The sequence below is a fragment of the Ammospiza caudacuta genome, chromosome 2 (genome assembly GCF_027887145.1).
Source record: "Ammospiza caudacuta isolate bAmmCau1 chromosome 2, bAmmCau1.pri, whole genome shotgun sequence".
Lineage (NCBI taxonomy): Eukaryota > Metazoa > Chordata > Aves > Passeriformes > Passerellidae > Ammospiza > Ammospiza caudacuta.
Window position 1 is genome coordinate 107801376 of NC_080594.1, and position 25960 is coordinate 107827335.

General features: G+C 36.3%; 1 protein-coding gene across 1 annotated transcript in view; it reads left to right on the forward strand.

The window, feature by feature from the left end:
• Positions 1-25960, forward strand: part of POLA1 (DNA polymerase alpha 1, catalytic subunit) — a 184676-nt gene that overhangs the window by 65212 nt on the left and 93504 nt on the right. Inside the window, 8 exon segments of the mRNA XM_058824903.1 lie at positions 240-272; positions 1806-1898; positions 5325-5530; positions 6760-6892; positions 8390-8521; positions 10556-10730; positions 17929-18107; positions 19813-19944. Coding sequence (XP_058680886.1) covers positions 240-272; positions 1806-1898; positions 5325-5530; positions 6760-6892; positions 8390-8521; positions 10556-10730; positions 17929-18107; positions 19813-19944 — 1083 coding nt within the window.

The following is a 25960-nucleotide window of genomic DNA, read 5'->3' on the forward strand; positions in this document are numbered from 1 at the left end:
TTTGAGATTTGTTTTAATCTTGTTTTAGGGGAGTTAATAATAGCATTACTACAAGGTCAAACGAGAATTTACTCATGTAATAGGAGTATTGAGGTGACTGTGTGTTGCCAGGAGAGAGGTGGTTTGCTTTGTTTTGAAAGGTGAGAGCATTTGGAGTTAGCAACCTAATGGATATGTTTGCCTGTGTTAGCCTGTAATTATATCATACGCTAATCTTTGATTATTTTTTTTTATTTCAGATTTTGATGCATACCAAGGAGATGGTGCAGAAGGTAATGCTGAGCATTTTCATTAAACAACAACACTTAAAGAGCACACCTGGTGAAATTTTTTTTTGTTCCAGGAGAACTGTAACCCAAACAGACCTGAAATCACTTCTTAGGATGCCTGGTTTACAAATGTAATCCTTCCTGATGGATTATAGCTTTTTTCTTTTCCTACCACAGATATGATCTGGACCCTGCTTGAAGCCTATGTGGGACTGTTTCAAGCAAATTAGCAACAGTGCTAATTAGAGTTTACTCATAAATCTGTTACACCATGTGTTCTAGTGGTTTATTATGGTTTATTTTTTGGCATCCTTTAAACTCTGTCACAGGGTGTTTTTTTGACTCTGTGGAGTTTAACATGGACATAGCCATGTTGCAGTTTTTACAGCTGCATTGAGTTCCCAGCACTGAAAATGTCAGGTCTTCATTTTTTTTTCAAATTAATATTTCGCAATTATATCCGTCTGCCATTTTTTTGTTGTTGATGTGACATTTACTGGTGTTGGCAATTTTTCTTTTTACCTTTTTTCTTGCTAGGCCTTTCATATGCACCTCAGGCTTTTTTATGTTCCTCAGTTTGTCTAGAGTTTGCTCCATTATCCAGAGTATTACACAAGTATGGCTGGTGTTTGAATACAGTCTTCTCCAAGCCCGGCCTTTAAATTGTTACAATAATCAGAAGTGATGTGAGGGGCAGAGTGTCAGTCAAAGATAAGGGGTTCAGTAAATGTTTGTGTCTATCTCTGGGTGTAATTGTTCAATAGTTCAGCCTGGAAAGAGAAAACTTGTTGGTCATAGTAGCTAGATCCTTCTCCAAAAGGAGCATTCCCTGAAAGATCTGCTGCCCAGGGGAGCACAAACACAGGTGGTTGGAATAGCAGCAGTTAAAAGATGGGAGAGGGAAGATGGAAATATGAAGCCATCTTCATAATCTGAAAAAATAAAGAAGAGCAGACTAATCTGGGCAGTGCTGTGGTATTCTCAGGTGCTGTCATCCACAGATTTATTTGAAATGGAAAATCTAAGTATTTTTTCTCTCTCCCTTTTTTTTTTTTTTTCCCCTGTGGTATTGTGATGGCTGCAGGTGAGATGGGATACCTGACTGTGATCATACCTGTCAAACACTTTGGCTGACTGCCTTGTCTGAATTTGCCCAGCAGTCTTGTGGAAGTGATTTTCTTGTGTCTTAGCAGTCCAAAGTTATTTTTGATCAGAATTCTTGCTGTTTCTCAAGATCAGACTTGTTCACTAACTTTTTTTTTCTAGTATTCATTTAGTAAAATGTTACCTATTTGTATTATGTACACAACTGGACAGTGGTCTTTTAACATGTCAGTGACTGAAGTGTCTTTATTCTCTTTAAATTCAAATAGGTTTTAATGAAATGTACAGACCTATGAGTAAAAGTTTACATTTTCTTGCTAGTATACTTTTTAGTGTTTAAAGGGTAATTTTTGAACCCTGAAAGTTATGTGAGACTTGTAGATGATGGAGTGCCTCTTTTTTGTTTTTCAAAGCAATTTTTTTTTTGTTTAGATGAACCTTGAAGTGATTTATGGAGACACAGATTCCATTATGATAAACACTAATAGCACCAGTTTGGATGAGGTCTTCAAGCTGGGGAATAAGGTAAGGAACTTTTTCTTTTTGAAGATTTCCTGCATAGGTCTGTGTTGTTATTCTGAGTGGAGCAGATGGCATTAAGAGAGGGTTCTGTGGCACAAGCAGACAATATACCATAGGAAAGAACTTCACAATGTGTGGAACCTATGAAGTAGTAAAAACTCAGCTATACCTGCTCTTTTTCAGGTGTAGCTATTCTGTGCATTTTTAAAAGTGATTAAATGAACCATTTCATTGCATAACAAGCTTTATTTACTAATCCTAAGGTAGCAGGAGAGTATCTCAATATTTGGTGAACCAAAGTGTGAGGTACAATTTCTCCTCCAAGTTAATTTCAATTACAACACGAACAGTTCTGATTTTTTTTTTCACAGGGGACATTTCCCAGTTTAGTTTTATATAGTTAGGTAATTTGTATGACACTCAATATGTTATCAGATTTCCAGTGGTAAGTTCAAATATTAATTTTCATGGTGTACCAGATACAGAAGAGATCTGATTGATTAGGAGCTGGCAATCGATGATGTGGAAGTTTTGTGGCTCTCTGAAATTGTGGAAGAAAAGTGAGAAATATTTCAGAACCTTCTAAAGAAAAGATGTAAGAGAAGCTGTTTTTGAAAGATGCAAGAAATTGTGATGAGAATGAGACCTATGGAAACTCTAAGAAAAACCAAAGAAAGCAAAGATGTATTCAGTACAGTATTAAACAGAAGTAATTTCATTTTAAGGCAGAGAGTGATTCCAGGGTTTTTTAGAATACTTCTGCCTTCATGACAGTGGGAACATTTAGAAGTAGATGCATTCAGGAGCAGAAAATGGGATAATAACTTGATATCATAACTGAGTAGCAGGAGGGCTGTTGGCATGGTAGAAAGCAGTCTTTCTTTTTTGTTTGCCACATGCAAGATAATATATAATTTCTAGTGTATATACAGTAGTCTATAAGAAAGTTTAATCTTACTTCAGTTGTGTGTATGTGTGGTTTCATTCTGGTTTATTTTTTGTCCCTGTGCTCCCATTTGATGGCTAAACATTACAGAGGATAGTTAAATAACAATAACTTTTATGAAATCTGACAGGATAAGCATGATAGGTTAAGTACATCTGAATTAGAGTCAGGTTTTCTGAGAGAATAGGTATGTGTTTGAACTTGTCAGCTGCTTAATGAGAGTAAAATCTTAAGCTTTTTTAATCCATTGTACTTCTGTATTGTGTATCAGGTTTTTTTAATTGAACATAAAAAAAAGGACAGAAAGATATGTTTTGATTAAAATCATGTACAACATATAAAAAGTGAGTAAACTTATCTCTGTAAACCAGCACAATCAAACCTTGCATCAAAATTGCAGATGTTTTGGCTTTCAATATTCTTTCTGTGGCAGAAAAAAGTGATTTATATCTGTCTCATTTCACGTTTCTTGTTTGTTTGTTTGTTTGTTCCTCAAGAAAGTGGCAGTTGTTCTTTTTGCTAACACTTTGATCATTTGCATTTTCCTTGTTTTGAGTAATTCCTATTAAAAAAATCAGGATAAAGAATTGTCTGTTTTGATGAGGAACACTCTCAAGAAATGTCTCTGCTCCACTGCATAATAATTTCTTTCCCAAAGTTTTGTGTTCAGAGGTGAGGAATATTAACATTGCTTTCACTGTAGTTTTGCTTTAACGTAGATTGTGTGGAAGGCACAGAGGTTTAATGCAAACAATTACAGTGGGAGCAGTTAGTGAGTGTACCCGTGTTCTGATGTAAAGTTTGAATTTATGAATTGTCTTCAGCAGTGAAGCATTCCTCCAAGAATTAATTTTGGTTTTTTATTGGAGAAAATTCTCTTATGTGCCTTCTGAATTCCCCCATCTAATGTGTGTTTTCTCTCCCACCCTTAACCCTCCAGTATTTACATCCATGCCCTTTTCAGTCATTACTTAGCAGAAGTTTTTTCTCATTTTCTGTGTGTCCTTGTGAATCCCATTGTCCAGTACATTCAGTACCGAACTCTTACTGGGTTTTGAGCACTTGGGTAGTATGCTGTAAGAAAGAAAAGTGGAAAATAAAAATTGCAGAAAAATGTTCAGAGGAATTGTTTGACTGTTTTAAGAAAGAAGATATGAACCTTGTAGCAAAATGGTTTTTGCCTCATGATGTCCTTCAAAATTTAGAAATATACAGGAGACATCAAAGTAATGGTAATTCCTGCTATAGGGGGTACAGAGGTCTAAGAGAGAAAAACTAAGTACACACATATATGTATACACAGAAATGAAAAGTTTTTAAGGAAGGTTTTGGTTAAAATGGTAATCTGAGTTCAAAGCTAGATAGGAAACCAGTGAGATTTTATGCTGAAGGTCCTGTTCTTGGTGAGAGTATCTGGATGGCAAAAGAACTTAAATGCATATCCAACTTCAGTGAGACATGAGAAGCGGATAGTTCATAGCTGATAGTAAAAGTGTGAGTGAATATGGATACTGAAAATCAACAGGGAAAGTTAAATTGTAAAGGAAAGAAAGTAAAGAGCAGAACATGAAGACAGAACAGGACACCTGGCATATGCAGATACTCTGTTGAAGAACATAAACTAAAAACATATGAAGAAAGAAAAAGGAAAAAGGCAAGTGGGAAACTTTCAGCCTAGCCAGTAGGTGGGTGAATGTGTGCTGGAACGAAAGTTTTTGTGGAAGGTTCATGCTGTTTTGAGCTGTTGCACTTCTGTTCCCTTAGAAGAGAGGTAAGAGATACTTGGTACTAAATAAGGACAATATATCAGTGCCATGTGAAACTTTTTTGTATGGATAAAACATAGCCTGTGTGTAGATAAACCTCACCTTTTCCTCTCAAGGAAATCAGGCTATGGAAAGGGTGTGTATTTTGTGGGGAAGGGTAAAAGAAACTTGCCTGTTTTTCCTGACATGCACACACAGAGCTCTAGTCTGCAGTCATAGTTTTTCTCCCCTCCCTGGTTTAGGATGAGAGTGGGAAGAAAGAAAGGTGCCTTTGCAAGATAGCTTTTCTATAAGGCTATTTGCCCTTTCTGTCTGAGTGACCATCTCTTGTCTTTGCCTAGTAAGTAGGTCCCTACTGTGAAATCTCTTGTTTGCTTAATTTATGGGAGAGGTTAGGTGGAGTAGCTGTTCTGGTAAAATGACCTGGAGTCAGTTATCTCCAAGGTCACTTCAATCTCATGTTTATCTGCCTTCCTTAATTTGATTAAGGAGTCAGATGTACCAAGCTGTAGATACTAAAAAAGTCAATGGGTCAACCTTAATTTTAGTAGTAACTTGTAGTTACTAGTGTGCAATGAATTAGTGATATCTGACCAGTCTTTAAAATGTGTATGCAAATACACAGGGTGTAATGTAACTTGTTTTAAAACTTAAGAACAATTGACTTTGTCCATTGTTAAATTGTTGCATTTGTCATTAATGTTGGTGCATTTGCAGATCAAAAATGAAGTGAACAAGCTGTACAAATTGTTGGAAATTGATATTGATGGAATTTTTAAGTCCTTGCTATTGTTAAAGAAGAAGAAATATGCTGCTCTAAGTGTGGAACCAACAGGAGATGGGAAATATGTAACTAAACAAGAGCTGAAAGGGCTGGATATAGTCCGGAGAGATTGGTGTGATCTTGCTAAACAGACTGGCAAGTGAGTTTCTTTTTGGCATTGTCTTCTTTGCTCTGAAACAGTAAACATTTGTACTTACTTTTCTAAACATTTGATACTGTGTTTCTTGAAGATCACAGTTGTTAACTAACATGAGGACTTAGCTGGTTTTTGGAGGAGATGTAAACGTCTGCCATTCGTAATAGGTTAGACCTGCGCTAGTCCGAATGTCACTGAATTTCACTCTCTGGTTTTGTATCTCCTGTGGAAGCTGTACTTTTGAGTTGTCAGTGTTGTAAATGTCATTTAATAAACCAGGACTGAAATCTTGTGAAGATGGCAGATGCTGTCAGCATTTGGAGTTGTAGGTTCTAGGTCAGATGTTTTATTTCCTGAAGAAGCTGGTGCTCAGCACTTTCAGCACCCTCTAAAAAAGCTGGAAGTGCACGGGTGCAGCCTGAGGAAGTAGTCCCTTTCCCCAAGACTGCTTCTCTTTCCTTTTGCCATGAGGCTTCATTATTATGGATACTGGATTGACTATTTATTAATTGTCGTTGCACAGGGCATTTTAATGCTTTAATTCAGTAGAAGCAACACATTTAGCATCATAGAAAGAAAGAGAGAGTGGAGAGGTGGTCATCTGGGTGCTGACTCATTGTATAATGCCTCTTGAAAACTTAAACAGCTCGTGGTCCAAATGTATCCAAAAATGAATACTTTTCACATCTGTAAAAATACACCACATACTTGCTTACTGTTCTTAAGACTTGCATTTTCTAAGAAAAGATGCATCATAATAGAAGCAAATTTTTCCAAGTTAGGAATGTATTAGTAATTAAAGCTATACAAATGTTGGAGAGTGTTCTTTAGTGACTAACTCTTCTGCAGCTGGCAGATCTTCCAACCACATTTTGCAGATATAGGCAAGACTTTGCTTACTTGATATGTTCTCTTCTCCTCCATATCTTAAGATACCTGCTATGGAATAATAAATGGAAAAATGAATGACAGAAGAAAATAGAAAGTTGCACTCACCCATTCCAAGTCATTATTTCGCATTAGAACTATTTGCAGTAATTTGCCTTTAGTAAAACAAGTAAATAAATAAAACACAACATAAAATATACTGGTAAATTTCTATAATTTTTTCATTAGACTTCGTCCTTGGGCTCTTTAATGTCTAGAGAAAATCTAGGGGAAGAGAACATTCTGTCTGTTGTAATGGTTTTGCACGTGCCAAGCTTTTCTTAATTTTAATGCTATTTTTGCAGCTATGTAATTGGTCAGATTCTTTCTGATCAGCCCCGAGACATAATTGTGGAAAATATTCAAAGGCGACTTATAGAAATTGGAGAAAATGTGGTCAGTGGTCAGATCCCTGCAAATCAGTTTGAAATAAACAAGGTAAGTGATCTTGCACTTTTCTGTCTCAGAAAAACTTTGCTGTTCCTGCATATATTGACTGCTGACAAAAATATTTAATCCTTATGATGCTGTGAAACAGCAGGAGTTTTATTAGGTAGTTCAGGATAGTTCAGGACATGCTGTGAAGATTCTACAATTTGAGGGGGAAAAAGCCCTACTGGGGCTGGAGGCTCCAGAATAACACCTTAGTGTCTTGTCCCATCCTGCTGTTTACCAGGCTCCCTCTGCACTTTGAGAATGATATGATATTTTCAGGGGAAGTTCTCTCCTAAGCTGTTACTTTATATTTCAGGCTTGAAATGCATAAACTGAAGAATGCATTGGAAACAAATCAAATACTCTGTTTTCTAGAAAACTCTAATAATATTTCCCTAGAATGCTCTGTATAAAAATGTTAATAGTCATTTTGAGACCTCATTCAAGACTTTTGTGCAACAAGAAGTAAAATACTCTGCCTTGTTTACAGCAGTTTTAGCAGCAGTGTTGCGGTTTTAGGGGTCTTTTTTTGGGAATCCTCAATGATAAAAACTGTATTTTTAGCTTCAGAGACTCCCCTTTCCTGTTGAGGGGGTGTTTCACCAGTGAATTGGGCATTACATGCCCCTCTTATGGTTCTGATAGAAATCTATCAACTGTCCATCCAAAGTCTTTTTCTTTTGCCAGCTGGACATCTGTCTGCTCTGTGTCAATCAGTTAAGAAATGTGTTCAGGTTGTCATATTAGTGTAGAGAAATCACTGAATTTTATGGTTGACTCAAAAAAAGAATGTTCTAATGCAAATCTTCTAAAAGCACTTAGTGTCCCTGTAAAAGATATATATAGCAAAATGTTCACTTAAAATTCCTAAAGTTCCTCTGTTTTATTACTTCAGAAAAAAAATGTATTTAACTATTAAGTCAAGTCTAGAAATTGTTTCTAAGAATTGGGATGGCAGTAAATATTTAAATGTAGCATTTTATTTTGTTTAAAGGAAAAAGTCATTGTGGAATCTCAGCAGTATGACATACACACAAGTATTTAAATTCACTTGTACCCTCTTGCTGCAGAGCTTGTTGTGTACCCTTAGCTACACAACATTCAGACTTACTGTATGAACAGGAGTAAGGGGGTACTGTCTGGCTCTATTTTTGTATTTTGCATAATATTGTCATCTTCAATTTAGTTTAATTTTAAAACAATTGCATTATGATCACAACACTTACGCATTTTTCAGATAGTAATTGTAAAAACATCCTTTTGTTTTATTAATAATAACATTTATAAAATTTGAAGGACTGGTTCCTAGGGCTTAACATATGGCAAATAAGTTTGTTACAGTTCTTTTATCTTACTTTGTGTTTCAGATGAACTTGTAAATAGTAGAAGGATGAAGATAGCTTTTATGTGGTCTTGTCTTTTAAAGCTCTGAGTTGTCCATCACTGAAGTAATGGATTTTTCTCATAGTTATGTTTCTGTTTTCCCCTTTGATATTTTAGGCATTGACAAAAGATCCCCAGGATTATCCTGACAAAAAAGCCTTGCCACATGTGCATGTGGCCATGTGGATAAACTCTCATGGAGGCCGAAAGGTGAAGGCAGGAGACACAGTGTCATATATCATTTGTCAGGTAAAAATCTCTTTCTTTATAGCTAAATACTAGGTATTGTTTTGAGATACAGCAAAAAAAAAAAAAAAAAAAAAACAGCTTAGCTCCAGCTCCTGGGAAATTAGTTTTGTCATTTCTTTTTGGTGAGGTAGTCTTATATTTTAAAATAGTCTGTTGTCTGTACTACATTTGGTTTTATAGAGCATTCATTTGGTTTTATAGAGCATTGTGATCAGCTCAGCAACTATTTCCATATAGTGACTGGTAAAATCTCCCTGAACTCATTCATGTTTGGAGCTAGAACTTAGTTTGAAGAAAATGCCTAGTCTTCATTTTCAGCAGAAGAAAATTCTGGTGGTGAAGACCCTTTAATTTGTGGAAAGATAATTGTTGTTGGTGGTTAAATAATGTCATTGTTTTTTCCAGTATCACCTTTGTCTGTTCAATTCATAGTCATTGGATCTGCTGGCACCTCTGATGTATAGACTGGGAAATTTGAGCCACTTTCTGGTTTCAGGTGTTTACCCTATAAATGCTTATCCCTATTTAACAAATATATACTCCACTTTGGTTCTGTTAATTTTAAAAAAATAGTAGATTGAGTTAGATGGACCAAGGGATCTTTTAGGCCAAGCTGATGAACTTAACAATGTGACTATTTCAGCTCCTTCATTATTTTCAAACCAAAATATACTGTATTTGACTTAATTGAGAGTTCTTGGCCTGGCACCCCAAAGCTGCCAAGACTTTTGAGAGCTGGGCCACGGGTGCGGCTGAGCAGTGGCACAATACAAGAGAAGAATATACTTGTTGAAAGAAGGGAGCTGAAGGAGTTGCATTGTAATTATTTTTGCAAAGCAGCTGGATGAGCTGAATAGTCCTAAATTAATTTTGTTCTGAATACTAAGTTGTCTGAAAGGAGTAGGAGGAACCAATGGCTTGCAGTCTGTCTTTATTAGTGATGGGTTTTCAGTCCATCATTGCTGACCCTGTTGAAACCACTAGCTTGTCTTAAATGAAAAAATGAAGGTGTCATGTATTAATGCATTTGTTCTATTTTGCTTTAAAAAAATCAAAAAAGAGACTATACTTAGAAATAGCCCCCCAAACAGTTGTGGTGCTTCACCCTACCCTGCCCCATTCCTATAAATGTTTACATCTATTACAGAATCTTGCAAAAGTACTGCTTTGAGTTTTGCTCTAAGATTTTTGACACACATTAGAAATAATATTTCCTAGGGCAGTTGAGAAGTGGGATTACAATTCTACAGCTTTAACTGAGTTATATTTTCCAAGAGTACTGTCGTCTTAGATCTGATACTTAATTCCTCCATGTATATTGTTTTCAATTTAGTAATTGCCTTCCCAAATTGAATTATTTTATCCTTATCTTCCTCTTTCAAGTTAGAGAAGGATGTAATGTATATTTGGACCTCTAAATGCTGTTTCTCTCTTGGCTTGAGATGTCACCATACGTTTCTTTCAGTATTTCTGAATATTTTAGAATTTCCTCTTTCTAATCAATGCTGTTGCCTCTGTTATTTATTCATATGCCAATGAGTGCTGGTCCATTCTCTGACCATTCATTCTATTAATATCTTTATAGAATTAAAGAATATAAATTTCCTAGCAAAACAGATATAGTTTTGATATCCACGACTTAGAATTTGCTTGTTGTGCAAAATGATAATGCTGGTTTAGTACAAAGTGAATCCAAAATGCATGCCCTCTGTGTATTTTTAACTGGGCTGATGGCTACAATGTGTTTTCATTGTGCATTTCAGAATTGACAGATGGGACTGTTTACTCTGTCTCCTCGTACTGATTTGCACGTGTAGGCTACAATAATACAAGCTGGTTTTGCATTCTTGAACTTGCTAGTTGATGCCAGCATCAGCAATGCAGTTTTTTTACTACTGTTGGATTTGTATTGGATGCATAATAAATCAACCAAAAGAGTGTGTAATGATTTTGCATTAAAATTATGAGTAATATTTGAAGCATAATCCTTTGTATAGAGTTTTTTCACACTTTGTTTTGTGTGTGTCTCCTTAGGATGGATCAGATCTCAGTGCCAGCCAGCGAGCATATGCTCCAGAACAGTTAAAAAAGCAAGAAAATCTTAAAATTGATTATCAGTACTACCTGTCACAGCAAATACATCCAGTAGTTGCTAGAATATGTATGCCCATAGAGGGAATTGACTCTGTTCTTATTGCAACATGGTTAGGTAAGTATTCTGAATTCAGTTTATTTGAAGAATTTCAAGACCCAAAGAGAGAGGTTTTAATGTATGTTTCTCAACAGAAATGCTTCCCCAGATCGGTCTTTTTACATTGAACAATAGCTTGTGTTACACAGCCTGTAGAAAGCAGTGTGGACTCTAATACTAATTCTGCAGAATAGTATTTTTTCAGAAGGTGATCACTAACATGAATTTAATCTTAAAATCCTTGTTCAGAGTTACAAAATCTGCTTTTCAGAAATGACAGTACTATTGCATGTCTTTGAGATTTTAAGTTACTAAAGGAGTTCTGGAGTGTGTAATATTTTTCCAGAGAGAAATGCTGGCATCTCTGGCATCTTCCCAGGGGGAAAAAAAGTCATAATTACAATGAAAGAATACAAATTTTTACTAGGATGTAAGTGAAGAATTGATTGCTAGACCTGACTTAGCGGATAATAGAAACATAAAATCTTAGTAACAGTAACAGTTTTTACTGTTTCATATGGTGGAATTAAGTGGTCCCAAAACCAAGAAGTGCTGTCAAAAAAATATAACTAATGTTAGTGGTCCATGAAATCAACAGTTTTAATTCAAATGAGCAACAGGGAATTGCTCTTGTTAGAGTTATTTTTCCTTTTAAAAGGATGTCTCATAATTAGAATTAGAGATTTTTCTGCCCAACTGTGACTGCCTCTTTCTTCTCTATTCCCTGGGCTTCTTACCTAGAAAAACTGAGAGGTTGAAAATTTGTTAACAGTTCTATTGGGTCTTTGTTCTTGAAAATACTGTGCTCTGTGTATGTATTCCTTTTAGTGTTGTTTCCTCCTCAAAAGTGATTAACCAACAGGCTTGACTGATCTTGATAAACAGAAATTTTGTGATTTGTAACTCACACGTACTTCGTTATTTTCAAAAGTGTTGTTCAAGGACATGAAAAAGTTGTTAATTTTGCTGGCTATGAAATTATTGACAAGACTGCCTTTTCTCTGAAAGAACTTCTTAGAGAGTTGCACTCTGTCAGTTTAATAGTTTGTGTTTTGCCTGTGTCTACAAGAAGTTCAGACCTGCAGAAATTAATTTATTTGGAATATTGCAACACTCATAGGAAGAGTTAATTGTCAGCATTTTGTGTTTAGGTAAAGAAGGCCAAGATCCAGGATTTGGCCAATTAAAAATCAACTGGTAGAGGGTAGTCTCAGGACCCTTAACCTGTGTAACTGCATCTCTGTAGCTCCCTTAGAAGCAGCTGAATAGCTTGGAGATTGTACTTGGAATGTGTGCAAGAAAGGTGCTTTGCTGTGTCTCAGGAAGGAGGATGATAACCATGAAGGATCTTAATCTCCCAAGACAATCCTTGTACATGCAGCTTTTTCCATCTCCATTTCTGAGTGGTTGAGAAGGAGTTGAAGGCACAAATTCTGCCTTTTCTGAGTCAGCAAAGGCGTCTCTTGGAGGCATTTGATGTTCCACATGTCCTCAACAGCTCTCATGCTCTGAGGAGGTGCCAGCCCTACTCCACACATGCAGGCTGACCACACAAATCATCCTGTTTATTATGTGGCAAGGCCTTGGTATCCAGCTTTCCCTTGATGTCAGAGTTGACTGTGTGGCATGCCTGACTGAAAAGGTCAAGCACTCTTGGTTAGGTTGAAGGGGTTTAAAATAGGCAGCAAAGTTGTACTTCATTTAGGTAAAAGACAGGAACGATTTCTAAAGCTAGTTTATTTTTATTGGCAAAGATTGTTAGTCTTGTAGAGTTAAGCTCAAATTCAGAGCTCTTACTCACAACAGGTTAGATTTTCAGAAAAGACTGGCTTCCTTCAGACACCTAAATTAACTACCCAGATCTTAAGAACTCTGTGCCACTTGATAGGCACAGAAGGTCCTGCCACTGTTTGCAAGTGCCTGTGCTGCTTTTTGCACTGTAGTACATTCCAGATGAAGATTTCTTTTATGGTCTGTAATAACATCATGCAGCTGAGAGTTTATTAATAGTCCACAATTGTCAGTCTGAAAACCTGTATGTATCTATTACAGTCTTAGATCTGAAGTGTGTTCAGTTTGACCTTGCTGTACAGTCAAAATTTTATCACCTTCCCCAGCTTTGTTTTCTTGGGGAAGCTTAAATTGTGCTTGAGGGTAAAGTCAGGTCCCTTTCAAGACTTCTGATCTGCTTAGGTTTTCATATACAGCACTTGATCAGGGCTGTACATTAGTCATTGCAAGCTGAAGTTATCTTACAGGGTTTTTAAAATGATACTGGAGGCATAGTCGAGTGGTTTTCTTTCATAAAAATCAAAAATCCTTTGTAAGATACAAAAGAGTGCAAGATACTTGAGTCCATCTTGGTAAAACAAGCAAATATGGAAACTGTTAACTGATCTGTGATGCTAAGTTGGGCTTTTTTACTTAGTATTTTCATCATGATATACATCCAAATTCCCATTGTTTTTCCCATCTTGTTGCAAAAAGGCACATTTTCCCATTCTGAAGGATACATAAGCATCATATCTATGGACCAAAACCCTGTTGCATTCTCACTGTGAGTGTCTTCCTCCACTGATCACATTTATTGTATTATGTAGAATATGTGTCTGTATAGGGAGAGTGGTTGTAGAAAAATGATCTTGGCTGCATGTTTAACAGAATCTACAATAATGCATGTTGATAAGGTGAGTGTTTCCTGTCACCCTGCTAGTGTGAGTAGATAAAATTGAACTGTGCTGGGGAAGCTTGGCTCACATCAAAGTGCTGAAAAGTTCTTTGTTCTGTCTGTACTCAAAGCAAGTAATTTTAAAAATTATATTCGACACTGAAGAACTGGAGCAAATAATGCAACTTAAAAATTGCAGAGAACCCCTTAAATATAATATTGCTTCACTGTGGAACCAAGTGGAAAAGCACCTTTTATTTTGGGGCATTGTAGGAGGTCTGCTGAGCTTTGAGAGATGGAAGCTTGTTGTTCCTAAAAATGAGAACCTCCTAGGCATACTCCTGCATTCACTCTCTTTGTCTTGAAGTTTCTGTGGAAATGCAGTGACAAGATGAGGATTGTCTCAGTTAGTAAAATACTGAGAAAAAACTAAATAAAGTCTGCAATCTAATCAGTTATATCATTGAATAAATCTGATCTTCCTAAGTCTTGGAGACCTGACTTCATCCTTAAGATATCCAGCTTTTAAACTGGAAGAACTGTATAGCACAGCAATTCTCTTACTGTATTTCAAATAAGGGTTTTTTGTTAATACGTAAGTACTGCTCCTTGTCTCAAAGAAAAGTTCCTTCTTATTTGTGTGTTGTCAGAAATAAGCAGACATTATGGAAGCAGACTTCTTTAACCATGACACTTCTGTAGCTGTTACTGCAGAATATTATTTGCTTCAAATGATGGAAGTTGATGACTGGTGTCCTAGACAGTGTTATGATGTTCTGAAAGAGGTGTGTGCTGCTGCCTTAGAGGGATGTGCATGTTGGTGCTCTGCAGATTGCTTGGCATTGGGCATTTCTTAGGAAGGCTGTCTGATTTTAGGGAGTCATTACTGGCTCCTGATGAGGCTTGTCATTAGGAGCACTTCCCAGTTCTGCTCCCTGCTTTGAGGTAGTGTCTGTGTGTTAGCTGCTTCTTGTGAGGACACCCACCAGCACCAAATATATTGGTTTTTTAAATTGTCTTTTAAAAAAATTATTGTTAGAGAATTGTTCAGTTGTCTTTAATGTAGTGTGTAGCAGCTGCACAAACAAACTCTCCAGACAGAAACCAGGATGGATGCTCTCCTTGTGGCACGCAGAATTTACCTCAGGTTTTGACTTTTTTGTTGTTTTGCTCACGTTAGGGAGTGAAGTGAAAGGACAGTGATGAAAATTAAGAATAAAGTCGTGACAAAACTTCATGACAACACAATAAGTAGCCCTAGAGCGTGTGGACTTTGCTGTTTGTGTGCTGGCTGGGTGTTCTGAGATGCTCCAGACCTGCTCAGAACCTGAGAATCGCTAAAGCGCTTTGGAGTTCATAAAAGAAAGAGTGAAAATATGAATTAATAAAAGAGACACGCTAAGATGGATGGATAAAAGAAGCACTACCGATGTGAGTGAGCAAACGAAGGGCCCGGCCGGGCGGGCGGCCCCGCGGGCCCCGCTGCAGTGCGGGGCGCCGGCCGCGGGGTGGCAGCACCGGCTGCCGATTCCCGGCCTCCCGCGCGGGGTCCCTGGGGAAAGGTGCGGGCGGAGCCGCCGCGGCCCCCGAGCACCTGCGGCTGGAATGCGGCATCCCGGGAACGGGCCCCGGGAACAAACCCCGGGCACAGCTCCCGGGAACGGCCCCCGGGAACAGCCCCGGGAACAGCCCCCGGCCCCCGCTCGGCGGCCCGGCGGCCGCGGCGCCCCTGTGCCCGCGGGGGAAGGAAGGGCACAAGCCCTCCACAGAAATGTTGCTTTTAAAATATTGCGTTTAGTTAAAAATCTCTGACCTTTTTTTTCAGGTTCTTGGGTGACCCGCTTAGCTTGCCAGTTAGTAATGGTTTTAATAATTCTGTTGAATAATTAAGGAACGCCTCCCCGAACTTAGTTGTGTTAATTAGTTTGGTCACCCCGCACGTCTGTAATGTCGCAGTGCTTTGTCCTGCATCCAGCCTTGTGGTTTTGGTGCAGTGATAAAGCTCACCTGCAGTCCAGGTAATTTAATGATAGCCCGGAAGACTTTTTCCTGTCAGAGTGAGTCAAAGTTGCTTTGATTTTTATTTCTTCTTGATGTCATGAGGGAAAAAAAAATAAAAAAAAAGGAGTTCAAAGTTCACTGATTAGTCTCATCCTATTAATTTAAAAAATTACCAAAACCAGGTATTATTTTTTTCCCCACTGCCCAATTAGATATCCCCTGATTTGTGTACCAAGTAAAATAATGTGACCAGTGTGACCTGACTGAGAGGATACCTGTTAGGTGCTGAAATGGATTAACTGAACCAACTAACTATTCCTGAAAGGAGATAATAAATAAAATAGTTCCCAATTCCACAAGATAATTAAGGTAGGCATGTTCTTTCGAAGCCTGATTTGGAGTCCCTTTTATTTCACTGTGGCTGTTTGCACACCAAAACTTAGCTGTATGCTTGGTTCAGCACAATATTTTTTTGTTGTTTTTTCCGGCCAAAACACCTAAGAAAATTCAGAGATAGGTGTGATTTAAATTCTTACAATCAATTTTTTCCCTGTTAAATTAAAATAAAATGACCAATACTTAGTCACTGTTTTTGACTCAGTGTTGGAGAACTGCAGTTGTCTGATGACCAGAATTTGTCTCCTTTTATCTTTTAGTGAGCTACTTTCCTCCATATTTGTGTTTTGGGGAAAAAACCAAAGATTCCTAGCTGAACTGTAATGGTATCTGTATCAGAAAGTTAAAATGATGTTTTTTCATTCCACTTCTGAACTCAGAGTAAACTGAGATTTTTTGTTTTCACCATTACTGTCTTAGATCCAACCTACTGCATAGTTGTTTTTTTGCAAAATCTGAATACTGAACTCCAGTTCCCTTTCTAAACCTTTTATCTACTACCTGTGTGCTGCATATATATTACCAACCCTTCTATTAAAAAAAAAAGCCAGAAAAAACCCCTACAGTCTTTTTTGGGGGATACCATGTGTATTAAACTGTAAAATATGCTATTAGCTGTGTATTTTACTTTTGCCTTTTTTCTTTAAATGAATAGTGGAGAACTGTATTAAAAGTTTAGAAACCTCCTGGAGGTGAATTGTTAACCTTTCTGCATTGACATTTTTTTCTTTTGGCAAAATTGGCAAGATTGAATAAATTTTAGTGAAACCCATTTTCTATCAAGAACCAAATAAACTTATTTGCCAACGGAATTTTTCCTTGTGCTTGAATTTGTTTTAAGACTGTGACATAAAAATTCAAAATAGTGGTATTAAAGTCAGACATATAAAATCTTTTATATAAAGACAATTTATATCTGCCTGCATAGCACAGCTGTTATAAGTGGAATAATATTTGTGTAGTTTAACTGAATATTGTTCCTAACCATTGTCTTTAATTGTCACGGTACAGTTATAATAAGGTGAAGGTTCACTTTCTATTTGTAGCCTTGGTTACATTTCTTATAGGAATTATTACATTTTTTAACTGAAGTTTATACAGGATATGGTTTAACACATGGTAATCTGTTACTTGGCTTAATGTCTGTTAAATATATTTTTTAAATGCTTCTCTGATCTTTTTGTTTTACTACTAAAGTGAGCCATAGTTTTCTGAAGGTTTTCTCCTACGTGCTCATTTGATTAAGTTTTTTTTCTGAACATGTGTCTTTTCCTAAAGTTAACAAAAAACCCTTGTAAATGAGATGCATGGACTTTTAAAATGTTGCACATGACAAAGGATGACAGAACTTGAGGATTTTATTAAGTTTACTTTGGCAGTCTTATTCCTAGAACAGTGAACTTTGTGCTTGCTTGCTTATTTACTTATTTGTGGTTGAATCAGTATTTCTGGGATCTCTTTTGTGTATTTATTTGTTTAAAATCTTGAGTTCTGGCAATCAAAAATAAAGCACTTTGTCTCCTGCGCTGCGGTTTTAAATGCTGCTGCTGAATTTTAACCACTGCATTAGATTGAAACCTCCATGCTGTTAACCACTGAGCCAAAATGAAATCGACCACTGCATTGAAATCAGAGTTGGCAGTTGTGTACAGACTTGAAGGAGTTGGTAATAGCAGTGCACCCGCGTTTCTTTAATGGGGTTTTTATTCCCTGTTTTTGGTATTAATGGTGCCATTTTGATTTAAAGACTGTTTCTTAATCACGATGCACATTTTTATTGAAATATTTTCAATGTAACTTAAGAAGGAAATAATAATAAAGCTATCCTTTAGGAGTGGTTTCCTCAGAAACAAAATGTTCTCTTGCATACTCCCATGATAATGCAGCGTGCTTGTTTTATTTATAAAGCAATCTTGCGTAAGAAGATAAGTAAGATGATTTCTTCATGTCTTGTGAACCTTTATTTGTGGTTAAAAATTGTAGAGTGTATTTATGTTTTATAGAGGAAGTTTTGCTAAGGAGAGATTTTCAGCTTCTGAATTTACATTTTGTAACTTTCTTTTGAATCTGCTTCACCAAGCATATGAAAAATAAGCCTGCTTGCATGGTTGACCTCTTAGTCTTTTGAAATTTTTGTTTCTTTATTAATAGGACTGGATCCCTCCCAATTCAGAGTCCATCACCATTACCATAAAGATGAGAATGATGCCTTGGTTGGTGGCCCAGCTCAGCTCACTGATGAGGAGAAATATAGGGATTGTGAAAGATTCAAGTTTTGCTGCCTCAAATGCGGAACAGAAAATATTTATGACAATGTCTTTGATGGTTCGGTTAGTTGGTTTTTTTGTTTGTTTCGTTTCTGTTCATTGGTGAGAGAGAAAAATGCTTGTAGAGAGAACAGCTTTTCAGATAGGATTCAAATGATGTAGGAGAAGATACCATATTGTTTCAGTCCTGCTATTTATAGCTTTGGAGCAGATAATTGCTGATAGGATAGTGCTGAAATATTTTTCCCACTTTTGCATTTCAGCTGCATCGTCTCGCAGAACGTGTGAGATTATCTGGCTTCATTAATCTGTTTGCCCACAGTTGTGAATGATTGTGCTGTTACTTTTTAAAGGAATCCTTATCTTAACACCTTAGTAACTTCTAGTTCTCTATTTAATAAAACTTTTGTATAGCAGTGGCAGTTTCTTATCCTCAATCATATTAATTGGAACAAAGTGCTTTTTAAACTTGTGTTTATCTTGCTGCATCCCACCTCCCTTCTTGAGAGTAAGGTTTTTCTGTCTTATCTTTCCTTCTGTCTCTGTGAATTGAATAAAAAGTCATAGGGGTACATTCTTGTTGAGAAGTTCTGCCAAAAAATGTATCTCTGACCTTGGACCACATCTTGAAGTGGGGCCAAGTATTTAACTCTACAGCATGTTATGTATGTATTAGTCATCGGCAAATTAGCGAGCTTCAGAGTAGTGAAAACCTTGAAACTGAAAGCAAATAAATCTTTTATCTAAATTAAAAGTAATTATTTTAAGTTAATTTGGACAAACAGCAGATGTTTTGCATTTTTTGAATCAAAATAAAGCGGTCTTTGGAAGCATGTAAGAGGAAAAGACACAAATTGAGCGATACTCTGTGAATCCTTGACTTTTTTTCATCGCAGCTGTAAATAAGACAGTTAATTGCATGTAGACTTGACAAGTTACAGATGGGCTAACTGGAGAGGAGTGGATGTCAAACTCCTTAAAAAAAAATATAACCCCACCACTAAACCACAAAAGAAATCCTGAAACCAAGCCAAAAATCTCCTCTATTTCACCTGGAACTGATTAGTGTTGTGAGTGGGGGTTTAGCCGAGATGGCTCACAACAGCTGAGTCTTACCTTGCAAGAAAGTTTTCTGAAGCTGTATGACTGTGCAGCCTACCAGACTGGTGTTACATTGTGAGAATTCCACAAACTTAATTTTAGCTGTTCACACAACACTTCCAGGTCCTGAAATTTTAACATCAGGTGTTCAGAAGGTTTTAAAAATATGGGAAAGAGATGGTGCAAAACTGTAAGAGCTGTTCTTTGAACCTGGAGAAAATTAAAGATGATAATGTGATTCTTCTTTATGTGGTTTGTCTCTACAGCCCTGTTGGTAATTTCATAATTAGTATCTACAAGGTTGATTTCAAAGTTCTGATCAGTGGACTGAGGCTGAAGTTTGTCTCTGATAAAACAATAAACCTGGGTTTGTTTAGGTGAAGATGGGGGACCATGATTTGTTCATAGATGTTTGTTTTTTTTTACTCAGCATCTCTTTTTTAATTATTTATTAGTGGTGTGTTCTCTAAAAGAGCTTTCCTTAAGAACAGAATGAAGATATCTCTGCCCTGCAGTTTTCCCATATGGGTGTGGCCAACCATGATGGCAAGAAAGAAGGCCCAGATATTATGGGCCCTTTAAGACTGTTAAAAATATATGTATTATGTCTAAACTTCTGCTTCCATCTTCTGTCATAATGGTGCTGTTTTTACACTTCTGTTGTCAGGGGCGGTTTATTGAACCCAGCTTGCAGAGGTGCAGCAAGACAGAATGTGAGGAGCCTCCTTTCAACTATGTGGTTCAAATGAACAACAAGTTACTGCTGGATATTAGAAGCCACATCAGAAAATACTACAGTGTAAGTATGCAGAAAATACTCTGTTGTAGGAAAGGGGTTTTTCAAATATTGCTGAGGTTTTAGTGACTGTCATGTTACCCCTTTTTTTTGTGTGGTGTAAAGTAGTAGCATGCCGCATCAACCCAACCAACTTTCTGAAAATAAAACAATCAGTGAATTAAACCATAAATTTAGAATGTTTGTTTTCTCAGTTCAGCCTCAAGATAGATATATTTACATTTCTGTTACTGTTTGTGTCAGCATTATTACAGATGTAGTAGCTCTGTTTTCCAGATCTTTTGCCAGAGTGCATTATCTCAATGCTTTTAGAAAAATCTGTGAAGCTTATCAAATATGTACATATCAGTTTCTCATGTAATTGAAATATGATTCTCTTTCTTCAATTCAAATTGATATATATTGTCTTACATTGTGAAAAGGAAACTCGAATATAGCTCTGTAAAATTCTTTGAAGGACTGTAGGAAGGGAAGTACTATGAATCTTTCTTAAAATTGATTGGGAAGGGAAAAAAATGAGAAGAATGGGTAGGTAATTAAATTTATATAATTCTCTTTTTTTGAGGGGTAGTGCAAGAAATCCAGAGTACCATTGGTGATGGTTGGCTTTGTATGGCATTGTGGGGAAAAAAGGTGTAGTATTTAAAATTCCTATCTTCTCACTATCCAACATTAGGACAAAATCCACCATGCTTTTTAACGTATATCAATGTAGTTTGTATTTCTAATATGCTAGAAGATTCATATTTTGTGAATTGGCATCTAGCTATTTTGGTCAAATTTTCATAGAGCATCTTATGCTATTGCCTGCCTGCTTTTTTTTATTGTCCAGCATTGCCTGCTTACAGAGCTGCAGGAGGGACATAAATTTTGAAGACATTGATAACCTTTGTGACCTTCATAACTTTTGATACGCCCAAAAAAGTAAATAGTTTTTGAAAATTTAGCCTGTACCAAATGTCAGTGATGTACCTAATTTGTTCTGTATTTTCTTAAGTATTACAGAATTCTTTTGCAAACAGCAGCTACAATGCTAAGAATTATTTCTATGGTTTAATGCTAAGTTTAAGTGTATGAAAGTGTATGTTTTGTGTTATCTTTCTTCTGTGCTAGTTCTTAATGCAATTACAGGTGAGTGTTTTCTAAACACTCTTCTGAAAGCATTATAATTTCTGAAGGTAAAAATACTTCTTTTGAAGATCTTTCCATCAAAAGGACAAAACTTTCTAAGCCTATTTAAGCATTATTTCCCAAGGTAGAGATAGATTGTTCCTTTCCATTGAAGTTAAAGATGACTTGGACAGGTGAAGTCACCAAAATATGAGATCTCATGTTACTTTATTGCAAAGTCCAACTGTCTGCAAAGTTACCATTATATTAAAGTGTTATTAAATAATGGGTCTAAGTCATATATTTACACTGGCTCTTTTTGTATGAAAGTTGGTTTTTAGATTTAATGTACATGCATTATGATAGTAGACAATGCCACGTGCTAAATAATTTCAGGCGTTTGAAGTGTTTGAAAATGTGTGCAGAAGATATGCAATAGTAAACTTCTATGACAAAAGATGCCTTTAAGGACAGGAGAAATTCTTACTGCTGATAAGAACAGAAAGTGATGTAATGCTTTGTGCTGTTCTGTTTTTATTTTAGTTAGTTGTTCTGTCTTCTTTTAAGACCAAGTTACCAAACCAAGAACCAAACTGTAATGTTTAAATATTGAATGTTGCAATTTGCTTATATAAATCCATTATGTATGTTGCTTCATGGTATATTGGATAATTAAGATAATTAAAAAGAAAATTATTTGTCCACGTAAGTAAAAGCCTCTGATTTTTTTTAGTAGTGAGAATTTGCTTTTAAACTAGTTAGCTATAGTAAGGTTTGAAGCTTGTTTTTGACTGTGGAATACATTCAGACTCTGGAAATGTGAGATTAATTTCCAGATTGTACATTTATTTTCTTTTTACAAAAGGGCTTTTCATGGAATTGGGCAAGTAAACTTTTTGTCTTGATAGCTCCTAGAAAATCAGATGCTGAGACTTTTAGTTTATTCCTTTCATCCAGTACTTGTAGTGGCTGTATAACAGCTGGAGTTGAAATTCATCAAATGGGTGTTTGCACTAATATATATAATCCTATAAGCTATAAAGACACACCCAGAAGTATTATGGCAAAGAACTGTCTGAACAAAACATTTAATGAAACTTTCAGGCTCTTATTAAACAATCTCCTATTGTAGTAATTGCATCTGAAAGGCACAGAAATACTGACTTGTAAGGATCAAATATATTTTCACTCCATTTTTAATTTTTTTGAGATAGTATTTTGTTTATGCATTTGTCAATGGTACATAATAGAAAAACAAAATGCAAAAAATGTGGTTTTTAACCTGTAAATAATGAGCTACCTTTTGTGAAGACAACCCTATCAAGAGCCTTTCAGTCTGATCCACAGCTTACTGAGATGAATGTGTACTTTTTTTTCAGTGTGCTTTGAATCAGATTTTTTTTTTGAGTGTTTAACTGTTCAAGATATTGCTTGTTTTTTCCTTTAGACTATTGAAATGCTTTTATATGTGGTTGTATAAATTTAGGGGCAGGGAGGAGTGCCATAAAATCTAAAAGTAGAAAATCTACTTGCCCTTTTTGGCACATGAAACTGTGTTAAATAAAAAAAATACAACCATGGTATACAACATTCCTTTAAAAAGATGCAAATGTAAGTGCATAAATAGAATTTTGTGAGCCTGCTACAATCCCATTGTTTTTGTAAATTACTCGCCTTTATATGAAAAGATCTGCTTCTGCGATAGTTTTTTGCCATGAAGCACTGAAATGTTTTATATTTGATATCTAAAACATATCTACCATTGCTCCAGTATTTAGATATCTTAATGGTATTAGCAATATCAATTTTGATAATCTTGCTCTTAAATATAAATATATTTTTAAATTACATAGATTTTATTTCTTCTCAGAAATGCATTTATTCTATGAGAGATTGATCCTGTTGTGTGCTTTTTTTTTTTTTAATTCTGCTTCAGAAGAGCAAATAGATGAAAAGAGAGAGAAACGCTAGCTAATCTAAATTGGGAAATGAAGAGGGCTTTTTTAAGCATGAAAATTTCATCATCTTGTCAGCTGGCAGAATGCCTGCTGTGTGGATTCACAAAGGCTAAGAATTACACTTTCATGAAATTTTCCTCACTAACTGCCCTGGTTAATTTGAAAGATAACCCACTGTTCTAATTCATTCCTCAATTGGGCGGTGCAGGTTTTATCTTTGATCTGACAAAGCATTTGTGTTAATCGTTTTGGCCCTCTACTAGACACTCTTGGGATTGTGCTTTTACAATAAATGTGTCTGTGATAGCTCTTTAGTCTATTATACTTACAATAGATCCATAGAACTGGTAATTAATTCTGTACTGCTTTGGAAATGGGGAAGAATAGGTGTAGCTCTGTCAAGTGCTGCTGGGAAGTTTGTTTAGCTAGTTCATTTTTGAAGTGTTACCCTCAGCCATCAATGAAACATCCATGCTAGGGAAATGGGTAAAAGCTGAAATATGCAAGCATAAATGGAAAAACTGACCAACTCTTTTGCTTAAGCAGGGTGTAATTTCATTTATAGTAAATGGATCTAATTATTACATTGGAACCTGTTTTATGTTTCCCACTGGAATATTCAAATACTCATTTTTGAACACTTAGTAAACAAAAGCCAACTCTTAGATCCCTTTTAAAAAACCCTGTAGAAGACAGTATTCATGACAATAAAATGAATCCCATGTCTTATCTAGCTGTTAAGGTGTTAGTTTTGCCAGCTAAAATGAATTAAATAAAAGTCCCCAATATCTTCTAATTTGTGCAGTAGCAAAATTCATACAGAACTGGTTGGACTTGGAAGCTGGTGTCCCTGAAGCAGCAGGCTTTAATTTTTTTTTTTTAATAACAGGTATACACGTGTAGTATTGTTAGTAGTATGTTTATAGGCTACAATTTGCTTTTATATAGATGCTCTTTCTATGTTGTCTGATATATAATGTGTGGCATCTGTAGAACTCTGTATATGTTTTTCAAAAACATAAAATGATGTGAACTTTAAAAGGGTTTTTTAAAAAAATCTTTGTCCAACCTGTATTGCACTGTTTTTGTTTCAGTCTTTTTCTACTGGAGCACTGTAACCCACAGGCAAAAGTGAGTTTGAAGGCTATTGAACACTGCTAAATAACTTTATACTGTTCAGCTGTGAAAATTCAGTGTTCAATAGCCCTCAAAATTTCTCATTTCTTACCTGTGGTGGGGTGTTCTACTGCTTGCACATTAGGTCGCAGTATAAAAGCATCTTCAAGATCTTTGAATTGCTTTTTATATATATATATTGTTGTCCTGACTCTTGTATATGTGTTCAAGGGGTTTGCATTAGTATTTTGTGTGCTTAAAAAGGTAAAATGTTTATAAATAAGATAACATTATAAGAGGCCATGGCAGTCACACAGGTTTTGGGATTGCAAGGCAAATTTGCTTAAGAAAGATGACAGGGCTCGTTCTGAACCCAAAATTTCCCACACCTCAGTGAGGTGTATTGCCAAGAGCCCACAGGTGTACACCACATGAACAGGTGGAAATGGGATTGTAGATGATGGTGATGACTTCTGTAATCATGTTCTCACAAGAGTCATGCATTGAAAGGGTTTTTGTTGGTGGGTGGGTAGGGGTGACAAATCTCTTTGGTCAGGGAAAGGTGTCTCATAGTGGTAATAGTACAATATTTCATTTATTGCTGTGCTAATAGTACTAGAATTATATGGGCATGTGATGAGGAGTAGTTAGGGCCAGAATTGTGACACCAGCTCATGTAGTAGGCAGAATCAGATAGCTAGACTCTACCTTCAGATTAACTCCAGTGATTATATTCAGTCCTTTCTGTATGTATGGAAATAGGTTTCTGAGTATTTTCCATGTTTGAACTTGTATCACTGTCATTTTGGTTTATACATACAGAAACAGAGATGTTTATTTTTAGTGCTGAAAGCTTCCAAGTCAAGGCAGAATTGAGAGCGATTGGAATGAGAGATAAAATATTAATGTGATTCCCTTCAGTTTACTGGGAACCTGAGAGAGAGAAGGGAGGTTGCCATCAGATTATCAGGAATTTCTTCTTCCCCTCCACAGTAGTATTTTGTGATCCTCTCCTTGATTGAGGATGACAAATGAGTTTTGTTTGGAATCAAGTTTTGGTTAACCAGGAGGAAGTTAGAAACACCTTGGTTATTGAACTGAGCAGTCAGTATTCTACCATATGAAAGATGTCTTTCATAATTAATATTAATTATTATAATAAATATTAATTAATAAATTAATGTTTATCAAATAATAAAAGATGACCCTTTTGGTCATGGTGTGCATTTGGGGATGAGTAAGCAGTTATTTGTCACTGCACTCATCGAGTCCGTTAACTGGAATCAATTCACTATTACTGCAACTTCTCCATGATCTGCCCTGCAAAGGAATTGTTTAGTTCAGACTTCCAGCATCAATACAATTTTTAGTGAAGTGTTTCAAAGTAATGATCGATGTGTCTTTACAAAGGGTTTAACTCTGCTCCCTGGGTTTTACCAGCCACGATGGACATGCATCCATCTCGCTGGTGCTTGGGAGAGGCTGAGTATGTCTCTATCCGCTCCCAATTTTAGCCACTGAGAACGAGTTAACATAAGTAAAGATGCAGTATCTGTACTTAGTCCCCAGTCTGGTACCTTGCCAGAGAAGGCTTAATGACACTAGATATCTCTGTCAGCTCTTTGCAGAAAAGGCTCCCCAGGCTGGCCACCGCATGGATCAGGTTCTAAGAAATGTGAATTGCTTCAGTAGAGTAAAACTAACTTTGTAATCTCCTCTGTAGGTAGAATGCAGGAATGTAAAGACTTATTATCACAATAATTTGTCTGCTTAGGCTTATAAATGGCAGTATTGTGAACACCGTGCTACAGTAAGTGTGCCTGGAGGTAAATATG